This window comes from Xenopus tropicalis, chromosome 10 (assembly GCF_000004195.4).
Source record: "Xenopus tropicalis strain Nigerian chromosome 10, UCB_Xtro_10.0, whole genome shotgun sequence".
NCBI classification, from domain to species: domain Eukaryota; kingdom Metazoa; phylum Chordata; class Amphibia; order Anura; family Pipidae; genus Xenopus; species Xenopus tropicalis.
This window is the reverse complement of record NC_030686.2, coordinates 49,964,320-49,979,273: the sequence shown is the minus strand read 5'-3', so window position 1 is coordinate 49,979,273 and position 14,954 is coordinate 49,964,320. Positions and strand designations below refer to the sequence as shown.

The window sequence follows — 14,954 nt, the reverse complement described above, 5'->3', positions numbered from 1 at the left end:
CCTCTGGTTCCTACACCTTATTCCTCTGGTTCCTACACCTTATTCCTTTGGTTCCTACACCCACATGAGCTCAAAGACCTTTACACATAAACATCAGCGGAAGAAGAAAATGAATTATAATTTGTATCTGGAAGATCTTCAGAGACGGAGAAACAAAGACAAATGCCTGGAGAAGAAGGAGACTGGGATTGTGTACAGAAGATTAATCCTGGGGTATTAGAACATGACGGAGGTACAGGTAGGAGAGAAGGGGATTAGAGAACAAGGCCTGAGTGGAAGGATACGGTGCAAAGAGAACTGGGGCAGAGCAAATGGTGGAAGACATGTGTGACAATAGGCAGGCCTAGCAACGGTCAGCACCGTCATAAAAACTCTTAGAGACCAATTCATCAACATTCTTATTTTAGTGGTTTCACCCAAAGTTTGCCCAGTAGCAGTAACCCATAATTAGATGTTTGCTTCTAGACAGGTGACCAGTAAATTCTACCTGCTGATTGGTTTCTATGGGTTACTGCTCCTGGGCAAACTTAGTAACCAGGGCTGGATTTGTGGGCAGGCCGCAGAGGCCTAGGGCACCAAAGGTTGGGGGGGTGGCATGGCTCCCACTGGCAGCATCTACACTGGAGACTGGGCAGGAGATTTGACTGGTGTTTGAATGTCCCACCCAGTCCCCAATGTAAGAGACTGTGCTGGAGCAGAGCCGGTAGGAGAAAGCTACGAGCAACAACCAATGGGTGAGATGGGGTGAGGGTGGCTGCCGGGAGGAGGTGTGAGTGGTAGGGGGTGCACAAATGAAAAAAAACATGGGTAAAACTCACATTTTTCATTTTGTCCCACAGACAAATGAGTCCAAAAACTCGAAAGCCTCTAAAACCACGTAGCAAAGATTAGCCAATCGGAAAAGGACAACTTCCATTGACTTTCACATGACCTCAACAGTTTTGATGTGGCGCATTTTTACCTTTGGATTTCTTACAGTTTTGACGTATAATAAATGGCAAAAAATTGTGTTTTTTTATGGAAAAAAAATACAAAATTGTGAAAAAAACACAACCTTTAGTAAATAGGAATGTTGGGAAAGTGATAGAGGAAAGGAAGAAGTTCATGGAAAGGTTCAAGTTTATACCCAGAATCCTCCCCTTCAGTTAGTATAGTCTCCTATGTGCCTATAGCGGGAATAAGTGGATCAAGTACAAAAAAATCTTAGAGATCCTTCTACAAGATAAGATGTCTCTTGAGCTAGAGACTACCAGGTAGGTCAGCGTTCCCCTTGGTCTCATTACCTAAATAAGGGGTAATTATAATCAGTACAGCTGGGATATAATGAATATGCTGGGGATCGGGTTCCATGAGGGTAACTGCTGGGACCTTTGTGGTGGGAATCGTTTGGAGAAGGAGGACCCTGATTGAGGAGATGTTCTACTTCTCGTTACATGTACCTTCTGCCCAGTGATATAGATATATATTTACATCATATTTGCTTTATTACAGCCAAAGTATAAAAGTATGAATATGCTGGGGATTGGGTTCCATGGGGGTAATTACTGGGACCTTTGTGGTGGGAATGGTTTGGAGAAGGAGGACGCTGGTTGAGGAGATATTCTATTCTCATTACATGTACCTTATGCCCAGTGATATAGATATATATTTACATCATATTTGCTTTATTACAGCCAAAGTATAAGAGTATGAATATGCTGGGGTTGGGTTCCATGAGGGTAACTGCTGGGACCTTTGTGGTGGGAATGGTTAGGAGAAGGAGGACGCTGGTTGAGGAGATGTTCTACTTCTTGTTACATGTACCTTCTGCCCAGGGATATAGATATATATTTACATCATTTTGCTTTATTACAGCCAAAGTATAAGATAAACGTGGGCCTTGGGATATCAACAACTTGGATACTTGTTTCTGTTTCTGTAGGGCAAAGGCACGATTAGTCTGCTCCCGGGATAAACAGTGTCAGATTGCTAATCTATGGCTTTATCTACAGTAATGTTTTAGGCAAAGAATAATATTTTGACAAAAAACAAAGAGGGAGAAGGCATGGAGGCAAGTTCCCAGCCAAATCTAAATCGTGCAATGGAATTTCTGCTGTTTATTTAGAATTTAAAGTGTATTTAATACAAGAACAATTATAAGAATAACGCTTTATGATCAGGAAGAGAAAGCGACCATCATTATAGGCCAGCGCTTCTCAACCTGTGGGTCGGGACCCCTTTGGGGGTGGAACAACCCTTTCCTGAGCCCTTGTACCCTCTGTAGGATACTTGTGTGTGAGGAAAATGGCTTCCCTGAGCCCTTGTACCCTCTGTAGGATACTTGTGTGTGAGGAAAATGGCTTCCCTGAGCCCTTGTACCCTCTGTAGGATACTAGTATGTGAGGAAAATGGCTTCCCTGAGCCCTTGTACCCTCTACAGGATACTTGTGTGTGAGGAAAATGGCTTCCCTGAGCCCTTGTACCCTCTCTAGGATACTAGTATGTGAGGAAAATGGCTTCCCTGAGCCCTTGTACCCTCTGTAGGATACTAGTGTGTGAGGAAAATGGCTTCCCTGAGCCCTTGTACCCTCTGTAGGATACTTGTGTGTGAGGAAAATGGCTTCCCTGAGCCCTTGTACCCTCTGTAGGATACTTGTGTGTGAGGAAAATGGCTTCCCTGAGCCCTTGTACCCTCTGTAGGATACTTGTGTGTGAGGAAAATGGCTTCCCTGAGCCCTTGTACCCTCTGTAGGATACTTGTGTGTGAGGAAAATGGCTTCCCTGAGCCCTTATACCCTCTGTAGGATACTTGTGTGTGAGGAAAATGGCTTCCCTGAGCCCTTGTACCCTCTGTAGGATACTAGTGTGTGAGGGAAATGGCTTCCCTGGGCACTTGTACACTCTGTAGGATACTTGTGTGTGAGGAAAATGGCTTCCCTGAGCCCTTGTACCCTCTGTAGGATACTTGTGTGTGAGGAAAATGGCTTCCCTGAGCCCTTGTACCCTCTGTAGGATACTTGTGTGTGAGGAAAATGGCTTCCCTGAGCCCTTATACCCTCTGTAGGATACTTGTGTGTGAGGAAAATGGCTTCCCTGAGCCCTTGTACCCTCTGTAGGATACTAGTGTGTGAGGAAAATGGCTTCCCTGGGCACTTGTACACTCTGTAGGATACTTGTGTGTGAGGAAAATGGCTTCCCTGAGCCCTTGTACCCTCTGTAGGATACTAGTGTGTGAGGAAAATGGCTTCCCTGAGCCCTTGTACCCTCTGTAGGATACTTGTGTGTGAGGAAAATGGCTTCCCTGAGCCCTTGTACCCTCTGTAGGATACTAGTGTGTGAGGAAAATGGCTTCCCTGAGCCCTTGTACCCTCTGTAGGATACTAGTGTGTGAGGAAAATGGCTTCCCTGAGCCCTTGTACCCTCTGTAGGATACTAGTGTGTGAGGAAAATGTCTTCCCTGAGCCCTTGTACCCTCTGCATCAGCAACCCTTTCACAGCGGTCACCTAAGACCATCATAAAACACATATTTCCGATGGTCTCAGGAATAATTTTATGGTTGGGGGTCACCACAACATGAGGAACTGTATTAAAGGGTTGCGGCATTAGGAAGGTTGAGAACCACTGCTTTGGCTCTAAAGCTATGGGAGGAGCTAACTATGGTCTACCTCATCCTACATGGACAAGCCCATGTCAGTTATTTGATAGGGGACATCTGTTTATGACACAGATTTGAGGGGGTTTCATCAAGTGCAAAATGTTGCTTTTGTTCAAACCAAACTGGATAAATTATAGAATGTCCCCTTTAATAAGATGGGGTGTATGTCCTTCACCATGTGACATATACAAATGGAATTATGGGTAAGGGGATGAAGCCTATAACAAGTTCTTAACTCTGACCAGTTAGAATGCCCCTCTCGTCTTCCAGGCGTTTCATGCAGTCTTGTTTATACTGAGACCAGTTCTTCAAAGTGTCTTCCAGCACAGACCCCCTGCCCTGCAACACAGAAAACGTCTATTTAGAGATAAACTCAGGAATGTCGGGGGGGGGGCTAATTACTAAGACGTGACTCTGAACAGTTTTAATGGGCTGAATGTAAATAAAAGATTGTTAAAATGGATTGGTTGATTAGTGGAAATGAGAACTCGGAGTATGAGGAAGAGCATCATTAGCCGGAGGGTCCCTGTGGAACAGAAGGGGTTACGTGCAGATTAGTGGGCGTTATAGGCAGAGAATTGAAGATAGAGATCCACAACCCTTGGCCAGAGTAACCGTTCTCCTCCTCCTCCTTCCTGGACACCCATCAGGATTGGTTCCAACATAGAGGAAAAGGGGACACAGCTAGTATTAAATTCCTGAAGTTGACTCAGCTCCGGTCATGTGATTGCCATGGGTAATTATGTCATTATCTTTTGGGGCATAGCCTCTCATCTTCAGCTACGCACTGGGGTAACAGCCAAGCAATGCCTTCAGGAACATGGCGCCTAATATTCTTACGGTATAACTGGACGGATGTAACGCCTTACCCTTTATTGCCTGTTTCTCCTACATGAACTTTCATTTATCGCCAGATTTAAAGACGGAAAGGCATTTTGGCATTTTATTGCCGATAGATTAGTGCTATATTTATTATATGCTATATTTATTCTGCAGAAAGCTTTACCATAGCTGAGTAGCTTGGTCTGACTTCATTTCCCTGCCTCCATACTGCTCCTGGAACAGCTCTAAGATCAGATTACACAGCAGAGAGGGGAGGGGGAGAGAGGAGAAATGGAAGGGGGAGGAGGAGAAGGGAGGGGGAGAGAGGAGTTCTGTGAGTGCTTATGGCTGTACTTACATAGACCTTTCTTATAAAGCTACTGAGTTTTTACCTTTCCTTCTCCTTTAGGTGTGACCTTCCTGTAATTCACAGTAAGATACACAAGAGCACAAATGTAATTTTCTTAAATAACCCTACAAATTTAGTTTTAGTGACTTGTTAAACAGCTTTGTGCCTCCGATCCTATGAATGAGGGTTAGGGACTTACAGTTTGAGGGCTTGGCAAGATCTAAATTAGGAAACCGATTTACAAATTTTTGAATTTCAATTTCGTTTTGAGATTTGGTTGTATTATAATTTGAACCCCCAAACAAGAAGAAACTCAACTCTCAGTCTTGAAACTTGATCACCTCCAGAGTCCCATAATTCCATTTATTTTTTTAAAAACAGATTAAAGAAGTATGAATTTTATGTTATTTTAGCTGGAATGTTGAAACTACACCTCCTTTTGGCATCAATAGAAGCTTGGATGGTTTTAGATGCCATTTTTTTTTATTCTAGTTCTTGAGATTTTTTCAAATCTATAAATCTTAGTTTCATGGGGATTTTTTTATCTGAGATCATCTCGAATTTTGTATAAACGATATAAAATGTGAATAAATCAGCAACTTAATATGTAAGTCTCCTAACCCAGTTTGAGGCCCTTTCCCAGACCTCCTGTTCTGCTGATATCAAAGGGTCTCTCAGGTGAGGAAGGAGCCATTTTTGTCTGGAGAGGCTCCCAATAGAATGCATCCCACAGAGGAGCTTATGCAATATACTTATTTATGGCAGTTGGTCTCTTTTTGATCTTTTTATTACTCTCTGCCTGTAGGTCTCAGGTGGTAGGATCAGTACAGGGGTCAGGGAACGTAAGGGGCTCCATAGTATTCATTGATGTGACCTGCCCCTGTCGGTAGTATCTCAGCCAAACCCTTCAGACTGTGTAGGTTCTGGGCCAACCTAGACAACACTTCATCCTCTTCCTGATCTAAATTCAGTTTCTTTCCAATTTGGCGACCCAAACATGGTAGGCAACTTTTTTAAGAGTGTGTTTGACCCTGTAGACCAAAGACTGGTGAGATCCACTTGAGTTTGGAACCTATGTGACATCTTGGGAGGCTTCCTGTGTACCTGCCACCAGAAATGTGAACACAGGCGGTCATTCATATTCCACATTCCACGTATATAATAAACATATTCCTAATTAAAGGCAGACTTTGTTTCCGACGTCACTACCTGCCCACATGTCCATCCAGACTATGATGAGTCTCCTCGTAGCTCCATCGGCTGCCAAGTGCGGAGATTCATTATCTGGAATCTGTCCCTCTGTTTTCCATTATGATAAAATGTTGATTATTAATGGCTGGTAAAGTCTCTATTCCTTATCAGCAGCTCCTCTGCCGAGCGCTTTGGGGTTTATGAGACACAACCTTGGAAGTCACGTAAAAAAAAGTCGTGCCTGACAAAAAAGTAGGGCAGTAGCCGCTTTTCGCTAATTTTTCAGCAGTTTTGTGAAATTTTTGACCAATCAAAATGGGAATAGGGATTTGCTCATCCCTATTCTGTAGCAAAACACAGAGCCAGCGAATTAATTCTAAATGAACCCCGGAACGTTTGCTAAAATCCGTTTATAGTAAGAGTACAAAAGATGAAAGTAGGTCCCTCATCAATGATAAGACCAGACACAATGGCCGTAACTAGGGATGCACCGAATCCGCTATTTTGGGATTTGGCCGAACCCCAGGAGCATGGATTTGGCCGAATCCTCCTGAAAAAGGAGAATCTCAAACCGAATCCTGGATTTGGTGCCCCTACCCGTAAAATTGACCCAAGGTCAGCCCTTGACTTTGCCATTTGTCTCAGTTTGGACCAACTAAGCTTTTACCTTCCAGTGGAACCAACTGGCCTCAGCTTTCTTAGTCTCAGTTATATACAATGCTACTCTACTGAGCCCCTCTTTCAGCACCGATCTCCTCCAATGAGCGGCCAGGGGCGGGTTGGTATAAACTTTGTTCAGAAAAATATTTCCAGGTATTTTGTTCTGCTCAGCATCAAGAACAGTAACTGTTCTAGCTCTGGACTTGATAGATATCTCAGCAGCATTAAAATAAAAGAATATACTGTACATTGGCTTAATCATAAGTCAAATTCAATGACAAATCCCCTTTAATGTGCTTTTTCCCACTGCGCTAAAAGGGCCCCTTTTCCTGAAGGGAAGGTTTATATTCGGGTTAATGGGAGTACTTTGCAGGAAGTGCTCTCTTCATGGTGTCGGCTATGGATCTGCTTTCACACGAACAGAACACTGGAACGGATCCCTTAAGTACCAGCTGCTTTTTGAAGGCTCTGTCAAGAATGTTAATATGGCGGCTTATTTTGTATATTAATACACTAAAGATGCTTAGCAGGTATCTCCAATGATCTATTTCACGGGCTGACTGGATACCAACTGGCCCTACAGGCTGACTGGGTACCAACTGGCCCTACAGACTGACTGGGTACCAACTGGCCCTACAGACTGACGGTACCAACTGGCCCTACAGACTGACTGGGTACCAACTGGCCCTACAGGCTGACTGGGTACCAACTGGCCCTACAGGCTGACTGGATACCAACTGGCCCTACAGGCTGACTGGATACCAACTGGCCCTACAGGCTGACTGGGTACCAACTGGCCCACAGGCTGAATGGGTACCAACTGACCCACAGGCTGACTGGGTACCAACTGAATGGACAGGGAGCATACAAGGAGCTACATGTGGGATGGCCATCTTTCTCTTCTTCTGATTGTTTGGGCCTTTTCAACCTACTGTATCCCTAAACTATCTTATATCCGTAGTACATGGATATTGGTCTGGATCAGCACCCTGTCGTACATGTAGTAATAATCAGATATCATGTCTACATGTATGGGCAGCTTTACCCAATATTGTGGCTTCTGTGAGTAGAGGAAGATGCCTGAGCATCTCCAGGAGAAAGGAGGCAACGTTGGTAGGAGATACAGAGGGGTAAATGGCCAAGCTACTGATATATCCCAAGGCATAGAAGCCTCAGGGAAAAGTATCACCAAACCAGCTTAGGGCAACTGTGATGGGAAAAAGCCTACGTAGCACCTGATGTCTATAAATTGGTGGTACCACATTCAGGCACAACTTGGACTTAGTTGCCTACTAATATAAACCAGAGAGTGTCCTACAGATACAGTCAGCCAGTAATATAACAAAGTTGGATAGTCTGGCCTAGGTTACACTACATATTCCTCCAAAACCATAAATAAGTACTCAAGTGTTTCCATATTAGACACAAGTGAGAGTGCAACCTCATGAGCATTAGAGCAGAGTGTAGGCCCGGGACAGTTTGAGATCTGTATGTATCAGAAGCTTAAGGACTCAACAAAAGACGTCTTACAACCTTTGCCCTAATGCCCCCCATTCCTGAAGTCAAAGTTAAACCACTGACCAGTCATCAGGAAAGGTTTTGCTGTACGTGCTACTTACTATGTGTTGGGCGGCCAACTCTTCCCTTCTGCCTTTTGTGAATAAAAGACTCTTTATTCTTGAGTTAAAGCCACAGGACTAAGCTGCTGTTAAAATAAGCTTTCATTCCAGCTACGTCCTCCTTGAACCAACAGAGCAGCTGCACCGGCAGCCTGGTATTTATATAAGTACAAAGTACTATACATAACATTGGCGTTACATGAACAGTGGGATACAGGGACTGCGTGTGTGGCCCTTCCTCCAACGCTATTTGACACATATTGTCACCCATGGGAGCCAAGCCATTAGTCAAGTATTTTTAGTTTCAGTAGAGGGGGGGAGTCCTATTTATCAAAGATCAGAAATGTAAAAACATAGGGGCAAAAAAATAAACATTTTGGTCTTCAGGTTTAGTTGGAGTTTAGTGCTGTAGCTAAGGAGGCATTAAATCCAGAATTTGATTGGTCATTGAACCAAAACCACCATATAAACTGTAGGGGTTCCATTCAATGTTCTGGCCAGAGGATTCCGTATTCGGCCATTGGAAAACTGATGGATTTGTTGCATCCCTAGATACAATACTACAAACACCCAAAATGGATATACTCATGTCCCATCATTCCACCACATATTGAAAGCTATAAGATAATATTGTTCCTCAAAAGAAGAAGAACATTGTACTTGAGGGAAAGCAAAACCAAGACCAAAAGTTGGTGATCTGAAGGAATTTTTTGGTTAAATTAATGATGACCAGTGAATTATGGGTACATGTAGGCAACCGTACCCAATATTTTGGATTCTGTGGGTAGAGAAAGATACCTGAGAACTTCTGGGAGAAAGTCTATGGTTTGAGCAGTTTTACCAGGAGATACAGAGAAGGTAGAGGCCAAGGTTGCTGATGTATCACAAGTGGCTATGGGGATGTTGGCATAAAAGCCACAGGGGAATGTAGGCAACCTTTACCCAATATTTTGGCTTCTGTGGGTAGAGAAAGATACCTGAGAACCTCTAGGAGAAACTCTATGGTTTGAGCAGTTTTACCAGGAGATACAGAGAAGGTAGAGGCCAAGGTTGCTGATGTATCACAAGTGGCTATGGGGAAGTTGGCATAAAAGCCACAGGGGAATGTATTACCAGCTTGGGGCAAATGTGAGGGTAAAAGCATTCTTGGTGCCAGGGATGCCCATGCTTTGGTGCCACATTTGGGCACAACTTCTGAATCGGTTGCTCACTAATATCAATCTAGAGACCTTTCTACATAGTGACTTAATGAAATAAGCAGCTCGTTTACCCAAATGTGGGTAATTAGAGCCTCTCGTTTGGGGGTGAGTAATGGTGGGAGAAGGTCATTTCAATTATTTCTAATTTTACTCTCTTTATTTCCCATAATTCTATGACTTTCCTCTACTCAATGCAAAGTACATTTCCTGGTTCTCACCCCTTGAATCTCCGGGAAAGACAATTCCAGTTGTTCTGCAGGCATTATGGTACATGGGGGGTAGATTTATCAGAATGTGAGATTAGAGCTCACCCAGTTTCCATTCATTCCTATGGGATTTTTATCAATGGTTGGACGTTAGAGTTCACCATTTGATACATACACTTCTAAACATCCCATAGGAATGAATAGGAAATGGGTGAATATTTCTGGTTAAATTTAATCTCACATTTTGATAAATCTGCCCCATGGGTTCTTGTGGATCTCTATGGAGATACAATATACAGTAACTGGAAGAATTCTACATTTAGTAGGAAAAAAACCCACAATATTTCTTCTGCTCCTCCACCTATTTTCCTTGACAGTTTCTCAGAAGGCTTCTCATGCCGAAGGTTAGCCCCGCTCATGTTACATTGAACAGACTGCCAAGCTCTTAGTCCTGTCCGTTGCACGACATTCCCATGGCAATCCCGGCAGGAAATAAATCCGGGTTCACATTTCCCCCCTCACTATATTCATAATGAATCGGAGCTGTCGCCATGTTGGACGGCGCTTACTCCAGCATCTTATTTAATTCATTATCTCCTCCCCGGCGTGGAGCAAACGCATGAGGGTAAGTTGGACGTTGGCCATGGAACATAAAAAAAATGTAAACAATTTACTAAACGTATAAACTCCTTTCCCAGCCTGTGTTTTGTCAAACTTAAGATATTTGCTCTTAGAAAATGAAGCAAAAATTCCAGAGGGAGATAATTTAACACAAGGGCTACTGTGTAATGTTAAGTGGCTGAGAGAATGTGCTGGGGGGCCCCGTAAATTCCCCACACCTTACGGATTGTGTGTGGCTCCATAATACCAGGGTGGGATTGGTTCAATACCTCATTCCATCTCGGAGCAACATAAAAAAGTGGCAGATCTTTATTTCTAAAAATTCCAGGAGCAGCCTTTAGTATAACATATATTCCAAACGGCTGGGGGGGCTATGTATTATTTCTTACTAAATGGGATCAATAAACTCAACAACTTTCTTTTGCTGCAAACAACTCATGCGGTGAGTCCCTGACTGACAGAAATTGATTCTCGCCTGAGGGAGGAGAGACCAGTTAGTAACCGCCCTGAGCTAACCAACTGATTCCTGTTCCAGTTAGCAATTTGGAACGTCCATCTCAGGGTTGAGTTGGTTTCATTTGTTTGCAATAAGGTTGAGTTGTTTGCAGCAGGGTTGTGTTGTTTGCAGCAGAGTTGAGTTGTTTACACCAATGTTGGGTTGTTGGCAATAAGGTTGAGTTGTTTGTAGCAGGGTTGAGTTGTTGGCAATAAGGTTGAGTTGTTTGCAGCAGGGTTGAGTTGTTTGCAGCAGGGCTGAGTTGTTGGCAATAAGGTTGAGTTGTTTGCAGCAGGGTTGAGTTGTTTGTAGCAGGGTTGAGTTGTTGGCAATAAGGTTGAGTTGTTTGCAGCAGGGTTGAGTTGTTTGCAGCAGGGCTGAGTTGTTGGCAATAAGGTTGAGTTGTTTGCAGCAGGGTTGAGTTGTTTGCAGCAGGGCTGAGTTGTTGGCAATAAGGTTGAGTTGTTTGCAGCAGGGTTGAGTTGTTGGCAATAAGGTTGAGTTGTTGGCAATAAGGTTGATCCAGGGACTGGTCCGATTGCCATCTTGGAGTCAGGAAGGAATTTTTTCCCCTCTGCGGCAAATTAGAGAGGCTTCAGATGGGGTTTTTTGCCTTCCTCTGGATCAACTAGTAGTTAGGCAGGTTATATATAGGCATTATGGTTGAACGTGATGGACGTATGTCTTTTTTCAACCCAACTTACTATGTTACTATGTAAGGTTGAGTTGTTTGCAGCAGGGTTGAGTTGTTGGCAATAAGGTTGAGTTGTTTGTAGCAGGGTTGAGTTGTTTGCAATAAGGTTAAGTTGTTTGCAGCAGATTTGTTTGCCGCAAGGTTGAGCTGTTGCAGCAGGGTTGAGTTGTTTACACCAGTGTTGGGTTGTTGGCAATAAGGTTGAGTTGTTTGCAGCAGGGTTGAGTTGTTTGCAGCAGGGTTGAGTTGTTTGCAGCAGGGTTGAGTTGTTTGCAGCAGGGCTGAGTTGTTGGCAATAAGGTTGAGTTGTTTGCAGCAGGGTTGAGTTGTTTGCAGCAGGGCTGAGTTGTTGGCAATAAGGTTGAGTTGTTTGCAGCAGGGCTGAGTTGTTGGCAATAAGGTTGAGTTGTTTGCAGCAGGGCTGAGTTGTTGGCAATAAGGTTGAGTTGTTTTCAGTGGGAAGCAAGAAGTTAAGTTTAAGAAGCGCACTAATCAACCACTTAGTACCTCAAAAAAACTAGATGTGTTTCTTGGCTCCAAGTCTCCGGCAGCACTTCCAGAAATGGCAACGTGGCCTCTGTGCGCTGACGGCACCCATGTCGGCAGATAAGCCCCACTACATGGAAACGGGACTCGTTCTATTTTAAGTTAAAGTGGGGCTGTTTAGTGTTTGATCCTGTAGCAGCATGAAAGGAAGAAGGATTTCCTATGTGCGAGAGATATCCGCGGCGACAGCAGAGTGATTTATGGTCACGCCGGCCATTGGCTCCCTGACAGCTTGGAACCAATTCATGAGAGAAATTCTTGCGGTTCAACTTATGAACCATTTTAGGGCCAATTGATTGCCACTTACCTCTGCTCCACTCACATATAAAGTAATTAATGAGGCTCCAAAATAACTAACGTTGCAATTCCCGGCATTTACAAAGGGCCCGTCTGGCCATTTCCTCCCAGGTCACTGGGGACAGTCCTTCTGGGGTGGGTGGCCCACAGTCCTTTCCTTTGAGAACCACTTTGCAAACTGAGAGGGAGGAGAGACCAAAGCCAATATTTGTACCTGATGATTTGTGGCTGAGCTTGAGAAGAGCGTGTCCCGGGAAGAACATGTTTGTGCAACTGTAGCTCTGACGTTCATGAGTCGCTACCGCCAGTGCGCCGGGGAAGCGCTAAATCAGCCTCTTCATCGCTCACTAAATATCTAGGGCTTTTCTAAATAAATCATAAAATAAAGTGCCTGCGTCAGTTTCCTCTCCGAGGCATCTCATTGTCGGACTGATGTATCGATTGTTTACTAAACAAGCAGCTTCATGTAGGTCGTATATCAACTGGCAAGGAAAGAGCGTGTAATTGGGCTTCTGCCTGGGCTTCTGCTTGGTATAAAGCAGCGAGATCTAAATTACAGCCACATCTGGTTTAACTACAATCCCCACCATCTACTGAACCCTTGGGTTTGGAACTGGCAGTTGTGGATGTAAATTACAGTCCCATCTGGTTTAACTACAATCCCCACCATCTACTGAACCCTTGGCTTTGGAACTGGCAGTTGTGGATGTAAATTACAGTCCCATCTGGTTTAACTACAATCCCCACCATCTACTGAACCCTTGGCTTTGGAACTGGCAGTTGTGGATGTAAATTACAGTCCCATCTGGTTTAACTACAATCCCCACCATCTACTGGACCCTTGGGTTTGGAACTGGCAGTTGTGGATGTAAATTACAGTCCCATCTGGTTTAACTACAATCCCCACCATCTACTGAACCCTTGGGTTTGGAACTGGCAGTTGTGGATCTAAATTACAGCCCCATCTGGTTTAACTACAATCCCCACCATCTACTGAACCCTTGGGTTTGGAACTGGCAGTTGTGGATCTAAATTACAGCCCCATCTGGTTTAACTACAATCCCCACCATCTACTGAACCCTTGGGTTTGGAACTGGCAGTTGTAGATCTAAATTACAGCCCCATCTGGTTTAACTACAATCCCCAAGGCAACAAAAACCAAAGGCACTCAGGGCTACAAGGGAACAACCCTTTAAAAATTTATTGCGGAGGTGCAACGTTTCAGAGCAAACCTAGCCCCTTTACCAATCCCCACCATCTACTGAACCCTTGGGTTTGGAACTGGCAGTTGTAGATCTAAATTACAGCCCCATCTGGTTTAACTACAATCCCCACCATCTACTGAACCCTTGGGTTTGGAACTGGCAGTTGTGGATGTACATTACAGCCCCATCTGGTTTAACTACAATCCCCACCATCTACTGGACCCTTGGGTTTGGAACTGGCAGTTGTGGATCTAAATTACAGCCCTATCTGGTTTAACTTCAATCCCCACCATCTACTGGACCCTTGGGTTTGGAACTGGCAGTTGTGGATGTAAATTACAGCCCCATCTGGTTTAACTACAATCCCCACCATCTACTGAACCCTTGGGTTTGGAACTGGCAGTTGTGGATCTAAATTACAGCCCCATCTGGTTTAACTACAATCCCCACCATCTACTGAACCCTTGGGTTTGGAACTGGCAGTTGTGGATGTAAATTACAGCCCCATCTGGTTTAACTACAATCCCCACCATCTACTGAACCCTTGGGTTTGGAACTGGGAGTTGTGGAGCCAAATTACAGCCCCATCTGGTTTAACTACAATCCCCACCATCTACTGGACCCTTGGGTTTGGAACTGGCAGTTGTGGATCTAAATTACAGCCCCATCTGGTTTAACTTCAATCCCCACCATCTACTGAACCCTTGGGTTTGGAACTGGGAGTTGTGGAGCCAAATTACAGCCCCATCTGGTTTAACTACAATCCCCACCATCTACTGAACCCTTGGGTTTGGAACTGGCAGTTGTGGATCTAAATTACAGCCCCATCTGGTTTAACTTCAATCCCCACCATCTACTGGACCCTTGGGTTTGGAACTGGCAGTTGTGGATCTAAATTACAGCCCCATCTGGTTTAACTACAATCCCCACCATCTACTGAACCCTTGGGTTTGGAACTGGCAGTTGTGGAGCCAAATTACAGCCCTATCTGGTTTAACTACAACTTTTTATATATGGGTGACAGGTCCCCCTTCAACAATGAAAAACACCCAGCTAGGTGGGGGGCTGTGGGTTCAGATTAGACAATAATAAAGGTTTTATTGCCCTTGGACAAATAAATAAGATAAATCCTTGGCTGGAAGAGGAGGGTGAGTCTGGTTGTTCCATCATTGGGTAAATATTGCCCTCTTCCCATGCCCTGTACCTGAAAATAGTCCTACAAGAGCAGAGGTGGCAGTTGGGGAATCTGCATCACCCAATCAGTAGTGAACTCTCCATAAGTTGTTTATACTGGGTGGCAGAATGGGGGCCACAAGGGTCCCTTGGTGGGAGAGCAACTACATTGTGTCCCCCTTTGCTCTTTTCTGGGTTTTCTAGATCCAACTCCTGGTTTCTGCAGGTTCTTGAAGCTTGA

The 14,954-nt window shown here is 44.3% G+C and overlaps 1 protein-coding gene across 1 annotated transcript in view; it reads right to left on the bottom strand.

Annotated features, from left to right (window-relative positions):
* glp2r (glucagon-like peptide 2 receptor) overlaps positions 1 to 14,954 on the bottom strand; it is a 57,401-nt gene that overhangs the window by 33,853 nt on the left and 8,594 nt on the right. The window contains exon 2 of the mRNA XM_004919563.4: positions 3,878 to 3,974. Within this exon, the coding sequence (XP_004919620.2) occupies positions 3,878 to 3,974 (97 nt within the window). The remainder of the gene's footprint in view (positions 1 to 3,877; positions 3,975 to 14,954) is intronic.